The sequence below is a fragment of the Bufo bufo genome, chromosome 6 (assembly GCF_905171765.1).
Source record: "Bufo bufo chromosome 6, aBufBuf1.1, whole genome shotgun sequence".
NCBI classification, from domain to species: domain Eukaryota; kingdom Metazoa; phylum Chordata; class Amphibia; order Anura; family Bufonidae; genus Bufo; species Bufo bufo.
The window spans coordinates 365,448,099-365,460,459 of NC_053394.1; the positions used below are offsets into that span (position 1 = coordinate 365,448,099).

Sequence of the window (12,361 nt, forward strand, 5' to 3'; positions counted from 1 at the left end):
GAGTAACAGCTCCATCATCCTTAATGGTGCCAGAAGATTGCACTTAAAATCAGCTGCCACTGAATGTTTTTGTAGTTCTATGTTGCACCAAGTAAAATAGACTTTATTGTGTTTAATTTTAATTGTGGCATCATTCTTCAATACTACATTCCCACTGCAACGATCTCCAGGGAGCAATGGCCTGAGGGAGTACACTGTGACACAACACTTCATCTGGGCCACTACTACTCCCATCCTTAGATTCAGCTCCTCCAGGACTTGCTGCACTTGTGGAGTGTGCCATTTAAAATTTTTAGACATACTCCTCGACTGTTTTTGAAAAAATGAAAAAACAGTCATGGTTTTACGCATCAGGACTAGGGTTCGGGTTCGGTGTTCGGGTAATATTAATATACCATCGGATCAGAGTTTTCTTCAATCCGATGGTATATTTTAACTTTAATATTTCAAATGACCCACTGTACCCAGGAGATCAAAGATAATGTTTCAATAGTCAACAACTATAACTTTTATTTAAAATTTAACTTTTATTATTTATTTATTAAACAATACACACCCACAAAAACAAAGTGAAAATTAAAAAAATCATATGGAGGGCTATTGTGTTTGGGGCTGAGGGTATGATGTCTCTACTTTGTTGGTAGATCAGACGGCTATTAATGCATATCCATCAAGAGATAGAGTGTAGTCTGTATCATTGTAATTAGTTGAGTCTGCAATGTCTTTTGTTCAACACCAGCACACTTTATCACCTGGACTACACTCTATTGGCTAATTACCCTTCGGGAAGTGCTCTTTGGATTGTATCTAACACCTTTCTAGGAGTCTCTCAGTAACGATACTACTGGCACTTCGATTCCTATCTATGCTGCCCCAATTATGTGTGCTCGGCGTCTGCAGCTCGCCGTGCTCCTATTAGGTTATTTGCCCTGCCATAATTTTTAAAAGAGTATTAAAGATGCATCTTTAATACTCTTTTAAAAATTGTGGCAGGGCAAATAACCTAATAGGAGCACGGCAAGCTGCAGACGCCGAGCACACATAATTACATGATAGGGGTAGCATAGATAGGAATCGAAGTGCCAGTAGCATCGTTACTGAGAGACTCCTAGAAAGGTGTTAGATACAATCCAAAGAGCACTTCCCGAAGGGTAATTAGCCAATAGAGTGTAGTCCAGGTGATAGAGTGTGCTGGTGTTGAACAAAAGACATTGCAGACACAACTAATTACAATGATACAGACTACACTCTATCTCTACATGGATATGCATTAATATCCGTCTGATCTACCAACAAAGTAGAGACATCATACCCTGAGTATTTTAAAATTTTCACTTTGTTTTTGTGGGTGTGTATTGTTTAATAAATAAATAATAAAAGTTATATTTTAAATAAAAGACCAGAAACAGGAAATTATAGTCGTTGACTATTGAAACTATTATATTTTAACTTGAAGCGTCCCCATCACCATAGGAACGCATCAATGTTAGAATATACCATCGGATTTGAGTTAGATCGTGAAAACTCAGATCCGACAATATATTCTAACACAGAGGAGTTGCCATAGTGATGGGGACGCTTCAAGTTAGAATATACTGAGAACTGTGGACATAACGGCCCCCTGCTGCCTGGCAGCACCCGATCTCTTACAGGGGGCTGTGATCCGCACAATTAACCCCTCAGGTGCCGCACCTGAGGGGTTAATTGTGCGGATCACAGCCCCCTGTAAGAGATCAGGTGCTGCCAGGCAGCAGGGGGCCAGACCCCCTCCCTCCTCAGTATTAAAATCATTGGTGGCCAGTGCGGCCTCCCCCTCCCTCCCTCCCTCCCTCCCCAGTATTAAAATCATTGGTGGCCAGTGTGGCCTACCTTCCTCCCTCCCCAGTATTAAAATTATTGGTGGCCAGTGCGGCCCCCGCTATTAAAATGATTGGTGGCTAGTGCAGCCCCCCCACCCCTTATTAAAATCATTGGTGGCTAGTGCGGCCAACAATGATTTTAATACTGGGGAAGGAGAGGTGGGGGGGCCGCACTTGCCACCAATGATTTTAATACTGGGGAGGGAGTGGGGTCTGGCCCCTGCTGCCTGGCAGCACCCGATCTCTTACAGGGGGATGAGATCCGCACAATTAACCCCTCAGGTGCGGCACCTGAGGGGTTAATTGTGCGGATCACAGCCCCCTGTAAGAGATTGGGTGCTGCCAGGCAGCAGGGGGCAGTTATGTACACAGTTCTTAGTATATTCTAACTTGAAGCGTCCCCATCACCATGGGAATGCCTCTGTGTTAGAATATACTGTTTCACGATCGTATAATAATAAAGTGAAGTTCGGGTCCCCATTGACTTCAATGGGGTTAGGGCTCGGGTCCAAGTTCGGATCAAGTTCGGGTCCAGAACCCAAACTTTTTTTAAAGTTCGGCCAAACTCCCCGAACCTGAACATCTAGGTGTTCGCTCAACTCTAATCAGGACATAATAAAGAAATATCTGACCCTTAAAAGGTCTTAAAATTAGGTAAGTACAACTTCAGATGAACTGCAGCACACAATACATTCCACCATGTCATTAGTTATTCCACAAAAATGGTGCCAAAATGGAAAAGTCATGAGTAAAAAACTAAGTACATCTCAGGAATCCACAGCTTATACAAACACCTAGAGAGAGATGCATTGTCCAGTGGGTACTCTTTCTTATAACGGAGAGCACCTAGTATGCAGAGTACACAGCATGCTTGCTGCTGCACAGCAAGCAGGTAAACCGTGAGAAGAGCACAACACTCGTATGATCACTGCATTATCTTCACACAGCTGATTAGCAGGAGTGCCTTTTAACTTTTTAAACATGCTTATGTAGCAAAACTAGAAAAACAGCTAAGCCAGACTCACATCTACAACTAGCTCTTTCAGGGGGAAAAATCCCTTTATCAGAGTAAAGCAGATATGAACAGCTTTTTTAGTTTCAAGGCCTTGGGAGGACCTCTGTGTGGGTACTATTTCTATTATGGAGACAAGTTAATATACGTGATAACTATTGTAGGCTACACAACTCTCCTCCTCTGAAAAAAATATATGCAAATGATCATGTCTATCATCTGCTGGCATAAGATAAGCTTAGAAAAGCTCATTTGAATATCTTTACCAGAAACCCAGAGAGGCATTGCCTGGCCTACAATACTGTACATACTCCGAATACTAGGCATTCTCCATAATGAGAAAGAGTAACCACCCCCCAGACAATGCATCTCTCCACCCTCTTGTCCTAATAATTTTCTGTATGAATTTATCAGTAATCATTTATTTTTAAATTAAATAAATAAATATTTTTAGCACCACTATGAGATTTGAACATGCAATTGTTTGATCACTGCAGTAGTACATTGCAATACTCCCATACATAGTAGACCTAGGGGCTTAACCATCTTGGCTATATAGTCATGAAAAGTTACAATTTTTATGATTTTCACATCTGCAATTCTCAGATCTGTTATCATGCGTCATCACTAGGCTGTAGGTTTTATTAGCTTATTAAGGCTATCTGAAACAACCCAGGTTGACAATAAAAGTTAAACTTACAGTAAGTTAAATCTTAGACATTTGTGGAAATTCAGCAGGATATGCCATAAATGTCTGAGATGTGGGTCCCATCTCTAAGACCCACATGTCTCTTTAATGGGAAGGGGTGGGGATTCCCTATGACCCAAGGATCATGGCGGACAATAAATGGAAGCTGTCAATTCAATAGGAGTCGCATAAACAGCCAAGCACACATGCTGAGCTAACTCCCGTAGAAGTGAATAGAGAGCATCGCCCAGATTCTCGCCTACCAACTCCTGTTTTCTGTGAGGATATCAGCAAACAGTGACCACCTAACCATATGGAATGGGAGAGAAAGGGACCCACATTCTGGAGATAGGGGCAGGTTCCAGAGGTGGAACTTGCATCTATCAGAAGTTTTGGGCATTTTGTAGGAGGTGGTCATCTGTTCTGTACTAAATGTACTAAATGTATTGAGAAATAAAATAAATTCTATATAGATAATTGTGCAAGACTTCTCCATTGTGAAATTAGAATACCGGTCTGAACGGTTATTATTTTTCATGCTGATTTTAAATTAATGTATTCACTCATATTGCATTGCAGGTTATGTTCCCGATGGTGACTAATCCCCTTTATGCTTGACTTGAGGATAACCGTACAGTCAGTACTGATGTTCCTTCAAGATGTTATTGTGCAGAGACCTACAATTTTCAATAATACATACTGAAAAGAACCTGGAGATGACAGCACATGGGGGGAGAGTACAATGGAGTACCACGCACAGATTTTCTTCTCAATGTCAATCGGGGAGACATAAAGGAATGCGTCAAGAATAATGCAGAAAGTATTTGCATTTTCGGAAACTCGTACTAGAAATTGGTTTCTCATTTGAGTTGGAATTCCCTGCTGTTTCATCTATAATATAAGCAATACCTTCATGTCTGGTATTCTCCATCTTCTTTATTGTATCTCAATTACATGGATGTGTTAGTAGAGAAGAGACATGAATGAAGAAACGCTCCAGCTAATGCATCACTTATATTCTCACCATAAAAGCCACTTAAAATGAGCACTATATAAAAACAATTCTATGCCATAGTGATAATAGAAGAGAAGGGAAAGATTTGTGCATGCTCAGCCAGTTCTCCATTCAGAGAAGCTGTGAGAATGGGGTTGGGAACCCCTGTTCTTGAGATATGGGTCCCATTGGATATGTCATAAATATCCAAAATAGGAATACTCTTTAAAAACAGGACTCCTATATTAAGAATATATTCAGTAATAAAATCAGTATGCAATTAAGGCTACTTCCACACTAGCGGCACGGACCTCCGGCAGGCTGTTCCGTCGGGTGAACAGCCTGCCAGATCCATCCTGCCGTTAGTGACGTGTGCCCCCGGACTGCCACTCCATCCCCTTTGACTATAATGGGGGCGGGGGCGGAGTTCCGGCAAGGCACGGCAGCGCACGGCGAGAGGCTGCAGGAATAAATGTCGGACAGCATAACTCTATAGCTCCCTCTAGTGGTGGATGCAGGCAACAACTAATAATAAAATCAGTATGCAGTAAGATACTAAGCTCTCTCTTTTATTACTCAGATATCTATGACACTGTGAATGAAACCAGATTATTTAGAGCAGCATTGTTTGGCCCTACACAGACATTGTTAAAAGGTGGGCACCCGTTTTAAAGTTACTTTGAACTATATTGGTTTCACCATAATATTTTTGTACTGTTGACTGCTAATTCCACATGGTACCAGAAAATTCACATTACTTACAGTGTGGGCTCTCCCTTGCTCCAGCTTTTAGAAGAGTCCTTGCAATAGGCACATTGTTTGTCATGATGGCAATATCCAAGGGAGTTAGTCCTTCGCTATTGGGAGTATTTAGGTCCAGTTCTTCAGCTGTGTATTGGTAAAGAAGAATCTGAACAGCCTCCAGGTCCTGCTGCTCAACTGCCTCGAACACAGCTTCATTGCACTGGAAGTTCTGTTGCAAAAAAAAAAAGAGCAGTCATACAATGCACTGACTTAAATTTGGTTAAAGACTTCAATGTCTCATCAAACCAATTCAATACAGTATCAAGACAAGTCACACAACCACTGGGTTGCCACATATATACACGTATAGAATAGACATCTTCTGACAGAGGATCACAAAGTCATGTTTTAAAAAGCTGGCATGACACACATATCAGCCCAGGAGGAGATGTGACAAAGAGCATAGTTGTCTGGGGCACATTTTCAGAAAACAATAGACAGACTATACTTTAGCCTATATGAATGGCATAGGGGTTTTGATGAAAAAATGGCCACAGCAGTTTCCCTTTAAACCCTTAATTTCCTGTTACAACTTTGGCGATTCTACCATGTGCTAAACATTACAAATTAAAATGTCATAGACCTCTTGAAAGGAATGTCATAATCCTGTGTTTAAACAAGATTTCAAAAATCAGGAAATTATTTTAGAAACAAAATTTCAGATTGAACAGATTGCAGCTTTTTGACATCCAGAAAACAAAGATCTAATCAAGGGCAAAATTACGGGGTATTTTGTTTGCTATTACCCAAAATGCCCAACACTGAGCAGGGTAAAGCACTGACCCAAATTTACTAATGTGAGTGCACTTAGACATTGTTGTAAGCTGCTCCAACATTGATGCATTTTTGGAGCATCTTGTAGATTTAGAGAAGTCCTCAGCCTAGCTTGCCAATAGAGCGTGACTTGTCATAAAAAAGGGGTGGCTTTGTGGGAAATGGAGTGTGACCTAAAATGCACCAAAATCGCACCACAATTCTGGTGTAAAATGATGTCACAAAATAGGCTAATCAATAATTGGTATAAAATTAGACACATTTATCATCCAGCCTGAGCCTCGTGATAGATCTGGTGTAGGTCATCATCCAGCCTGTCTAGGTTTACACCATTTAAAGGATTAGCAAATGCTGCAAATAATCAAGTTCTTTCTGCTGCCATTAAGTTGCAACTCCCTCTAGCGGTAGCTTCAGGTAAGGAACATTGTACTGTTCCCTGGATTGTTTTGTTAAAGGGGGAATCTACCTTTAGGAATATTTTGGCCAGACTTCCTCCATGTTTCCAGACCTGGAAGGAAGCATAATTGCCTGCTCCCCACAGCAAGGTTCTGACTTCTTTGGTCCCACACTGCTATGCTCTAGTCCACTTGTCAGTATCCGGTTTGAAAGGGATTACATGTGCCCCTGCAACCAATGACGTGCCCTCAGTGCATCACATGACCCATTGAGTTTAAAAGATAATCCGGCCCTTAGGTTCATCTAAGGGCCCACTACAGAATTATCTGAATAAACTCAAGCAGGGTGACTTTTTATTGCCTAGGTTGCTCTAACTGTAAACAACTGTTTCCGTCAGGACTGTTGACTTTGAATAACGTGTCAGGGTGCATACTTGACTGCTGCTCCATTCAAACTCCACCAAGCTGGAGTCTTGTGGCTGGACATAACTGGGGAAGGAGGTCTACTATTCTGAAAATCAAACACCCGCCAATCTTGAATTTATTATCTATCCAGAGTTTACCTATAAACGAGTTTCTGGCTTCCTTGTGGTGGTATATGTTTCATTGCCATAGATATCCACTTTTATGTTAATATGGATCTTTATACTGATGTCCTATCCTGTGTTTCTGTCTTTTTTATTGTACCACATTCTAAGCAAATCACCATTCACACCATTACGTTATGCTTCGAATCAAATATATAGGGGGATAACGCTGAAAAGACTGAGGTCTAACCTTTTAATCCTACTGCGTTCATCCAGAGGAAGGGAAAAATCCCTATGAAGTAGATGCCAATTACCCAACTTCAGATAAGTCTCTGGGTCAATGTCCCATCTCCAGAAATCTAGTATCTATAGCCTACCGTATAATATTATTACTTTACAAAAGGCATCCAGGTCCCTCTAGAACTTGAGTTAACCATCATCACCCCCTCTGACAGAGAGCTCCATAATCTCACTGCTCTTACATTAAAGAATCCTATTCTAAGTTGATGGTGAAACCTTCTTTCCTCTAGAAGTAGAGGCTGTCTTCTTGTCATGGTTACACTGTACTGGTCATTCAAATATCTGTAAATTTTAATTAGATCTCCATCTTCTTTCCGAACTGAGTTACCCCAGTAATGAAAGGGTTTAAGGCTACCTGTCTTATTGAAGATGCTAAGACGTATGAGTTCTTCCTTTAGACTTACCCTTCCCTTTAGATCCACTTCTAGCTTTGGATCGAAATCTGCACCAGAAACTGCACGTTTGATTCCAGCCTTTCTTTTTTGTGCTAAATTAAGTTTGTAATCATCTTCAATGTGGTTAAACATTGTGTCTGCATTTCTCTTCAGCCATGCCTCGGCAATCACAGTAATTGATTTAGTATCATCATTCGAACCCTTTATTGTTTCCTTTCTTTGGGCATAAATCAGAAATAATTAGGTTTGTATACTGTAGCCTTAAACCACAGTAGTAGTCAGACCCATCTGTTTCTATATTTAACCTGGAGTACTTTCCAGATAAGGTTTTCGACATTGGAAGATCCTGAATCACAATTTGTTAATGGTCTTGAACATGTATAAACTATGAGCCAACAATGTCATGGCAACTTTAAAGTAATGAGCAGAACATGTGCAGACCATGCTAAACTGTAACCCAACCTACAGATACGCTGTTCTGAATTTCCTTCCTCCCATAGATGAGTGGGTATAAACTATACAAGCGCCATATGACACAACAAAGAACAAAGGAGGCAAAGTCAACGATGTAGAAAGAGGGGAAGATGCACAAAGACTTCATACTCTCTTGTGTTCAGGTGCTATTTACTGGAAATGTATCTACTGAAGTCATTCTTTAGGGACTCCTTCATGATTTGGCAACTTTCAGTGTAATATTCATGGATTTTTAGCATTTTAGGTAGAGATAAGTTTATTTTCCAAAATTCATTTCAGTTCCGATTCGGTTGTATCGGTCAGATTTGATCAGGTCCAAAAAAAATCTGTCCGAATTGAAACTACCTCAATTGCCCAGAAAAGTCGTGTATGACACTTTGAGGTCTCCTAGGACTGAATCCAAGCCCTTTCAAGCTATTTAACTCCAAAACAGTAGTAACGTCAAAGTGACAGAGACACCTATGAGTAAATGAGGTCGGTAGTAACAAACAGCCTGTTAATAACACCCTGCACTGTTTTTTTTTTAATGAAAAAAGGGCCAAAAATTATCCCTGTTTGGTGGAAGATATCTTCTTCTGGATTTACTGGAAACCAAAGTTTTGGGAAATTTAAACAAAATCGATTATCTCAAATTTTTTGGGTTTTATGATGGTGCTCACAAAACCTGATCAATAGGCCATCAGATGTTAAGGAAAATTGTTTAAAAATACTCACAGCAGAAAAAAAGCATTACCTTAAAACTCAAAGGGGTGGTGCATGCACTATATTGATGAACTATCCTTAGGATAGGTCAATAATATCTGATCGGCGGGGGTCCAACACCCGGCACCTCCACTGATCAGCTGTTTGAAGAGGAGACAGGTTTCATGCATATAGGTCATCAATATATAGTGCCTGCACCACCCCCTTAACTTTTATTATAAGTGAAAATAAAAAATCCCAAATGCTGAGTACCCCAATGATACAAATCCCTAAAATCACCCTGGGTGCCTCTACCTAAAGCGGAATATATGTCCGGGTTAGGGGGAACACACTGTCTTTGGAACTTTCTCTTGAACACCCTAAACTATATCCATTGAAGTGTACCAAACTAAATAGGAACAGTAATGGGACCATCGATACCTATCAGGGTTGGAATCTTGCTATACTAAACTCCCACTTGGTCTGCTGTTAGGTTTGCCAGGTTCCTGATCTTCTCAGTTGCCGCTGTTAAGATGACAACAATGTGGGCAGCGATGTATGGGCCAGTGCCAATGATGCTCACCCTCTTACTTATATAGGTCACCAGGGCGGAAATGATGTAAATGCTCTCTACTGTGACTACGTGAGTGGTCATATGGGAGTGAGTCCAATGCTGGATTGTGGGTGGACATGATGTATCTGCCCACAACACAACTTGCAGAATGTGGACGGAAGTGATGAAGCAAAGGCCCTACCACTCATGTCTACCTTTCTCTTTCTGTTAAATTGACCCTTCTGTCCCCCCTTACTGATAAGTATCATGCCCTTCTATAAATGTATGTGCAACAGACGAGGGCCTACCAGGCGTCCCTTAAAGTGAAGGTGGGACCTGTTAGTGACGACACTTGATGCAGCGGGCGGTTGCCAGCGTCTGGGGGATCCTTGCCCCTTAGAAGGTTTTTACGATATATGTCCCTCTTACAGAGCAAGTTGGCGTGACGCCAGTTGCAGTTAAGCAAAGAGGACATGGAGTCCCCTTTGTAGATGGTAGTGTGGGTACCCAGCTGTAGGATTTCCAGAGTGGTGTAGAGTGACCTGCAATCTCCCTGAAGGTGTTGAATGCACGTGTCACAGTGTTGCTACCTGGATATTTTTGGATCCCAGATGTGGTTGTCCGAAGCAGTGCAAAAGGGGATTTTTGAACTTGGGGGATGAAGGAATAATTGGAGTCCAGACTTTGTATTAACATTGAACACAGCTTTACTTGAATAAATTGTAATCCAAACAGTTTCCAGACTTTATCTTGGTCATCAGCAGGTATTGGCTTAACTTCAGGCAAACACTTCGACAACAATCTCAGCTTTGCTATGCTAGCTTTCTCAGCTCTGCAATGCTAGCTGGATTAGATATGAACTTTTCCTCTTCTGCTGGAACTTAGCTTAGCTGTAGTCTGTCTCTTACTTTATGTTTATCTTTATTCCTAGGAACTTCTTCCTGGCTTTAAGCTTACTTAGCATGGATATTAGGCAATGCAAGCCCAGGAGGGGACATGCAACCATGTAGACTTCACAGGCAGGGTCTGTCCGGCAGGGACGAGGCCTGCTGCTTCCCCAAGCAGGGGGAAAGCTACACACACATTTTGTAGGACATGACAATAAATACATATGATGACACAGGATGCACCAATAAAGATAGTAGGGGGCCCAAAATAGGTGCTAATGCCACTCTGGGGTATTACATATGGTGAAATTATTCTTGGGGCCCAACCCCCGTATCTTCATTAATGTCTAATAGGTCTCCAAAGGCAGCTCCAAAGGTATTTTTTTCCTGGACCTTTGGGGCCCATTATGGGATACAAGTCTGGGCCACCAGAGGTCCGATGCTGATGGCAGTTACCTTATAATCTTCTTTTTCTACCTGGTGGGTTAGTAATCTGTACTTTATAATGATTTTGGTCTTGGTGTAACAGAAATCAGCTCTCCACGCATTGATGTCCAGCTGAGCCTGTGATAGACTTGTGTTTATAGCAGTCTAGATAGGGATCACTTGTTCAAACTAGAATACAACCTATTACAAAAAATATATGTAGTTATGCCATACCTGTTTCTGGCAAAGCTGGGTGACATTCTATATGCTTGCTATTACAACGACCACAGTGGTCGTCAGTCACCTTTCCTAGAGTCCTGAAAAGCAAATCCACCCAGTTACATGTACCTAACGCTCCACCACTACAGGGCTCTGCAGCTTTTGTATACCCCTACAGAAGTGGAGACACCCCTGCCAAAGCTATAACAGCAGCAATACTGGTTGTTCCTTAATATATATATAAATACCTGTCAATATAGATTATAGCTTTTTTGTGTACTGGTGGTTTAAGTATTTGGGTTAGAAAATGAAGAGTGAAGTCTATGTCTCTGGTCACAGTAACCATATTGTTCCTGCCAGTATCATAATGTGCTCCCTGTGCTGCAGATATCACATAGGTGCACTGTTCTACATGCCGCGACAAGGGGCTTATTGCTGCAGGACACAGGCCGGCATTGTACTGGTACGTGAACAATCTACAGACACCCTGCAAGTCTGCACATAAATGGTGGCTTTTGTTATACCTGGGATATTCACGGCCAGATTTTTCCCCAGTATTATACCTGAAACAGATGGATGAAGTGAGACTTTGCAGACAGTAGTCCTTTGCGGCCACCCTTATCGCTCCCATGGGGGCTGCCACCAGGCGTTCTGAGACTCTTGAATATTAAATCTGACCAGGTAGACAAGCATATAGCTCCAAAATTAACAGATATGTAAAGTAGCAGCAAAGTGGATGAGATTTTAAAATGCTGCGTAAAAAAATCCATGCAGAATCTGCACATAAATTGAGGTGCATTAATGATCATGTTAATTTCAATCTCTGGATTTCGTCAGTAGATTTCTCCCTTTAAAGCAAATCCGCAGGACATCTGCATTAAACTCTGTGTCAAAATTGTCAATAATTTTTTGCAGCAAAATATTGCTTTAAGGATATGCTCACACGGCCTAAATATACACTCACCTAAAGAATTATTAGGAACACCTGTTCTATTTCTCATTAATGCAATTATCTAGTCAACCAATCACATGGCAGTTGCTTCAATGCATTTAGGGTTGTGGTCCTGGTCAAGACAATCTCCTGAACTCCAGACTGAATGTCAGAATGGGAAAGAAAGGTGATTTAAGCAATTTTGAGCGTGGCATGGTTGTTGGTGCCAGACGGGCCGGTCTGAGTATTTCACAATCTGCTCAGTTACTGGCATTTTCACGCACAACCATTTCTAGGGTTTACAAAGAATGGTGTGAAAAGGGAAAAACATCCAGTATGCAGCAGTCCTGTGGGCAAAAATGCCTTGTGGATGCTAGAGGTCGGAGGAGAATGGGCCGACTGATTCAAGCTGATAGAAGAGCAACGTTGACTGAAATAACCA

The 12,361-nt window shown here is 41.4% G+C and overlaps 1 protein-coding gene across 1 annotated transcript in view; it reads right to left on the bottom strand.

Moving 5' to 3' along the window:
* ANKFN1 (ankyrin repeat and fibronectin type III domain containing 1) overlaps positions 1-12,361 on the bottom strand; it is a 492,277-nt gene that overhangs the window by 444,959 nt on the left and 34,957 nt on the right. The window contains 1 exon segment of the mRNA XM_040436007.1: positions 5,316-5,526. Within this exon segment, the coding sequence (XP_040291941.1) occupies positions 5,316-5,526 (211 nt within the window).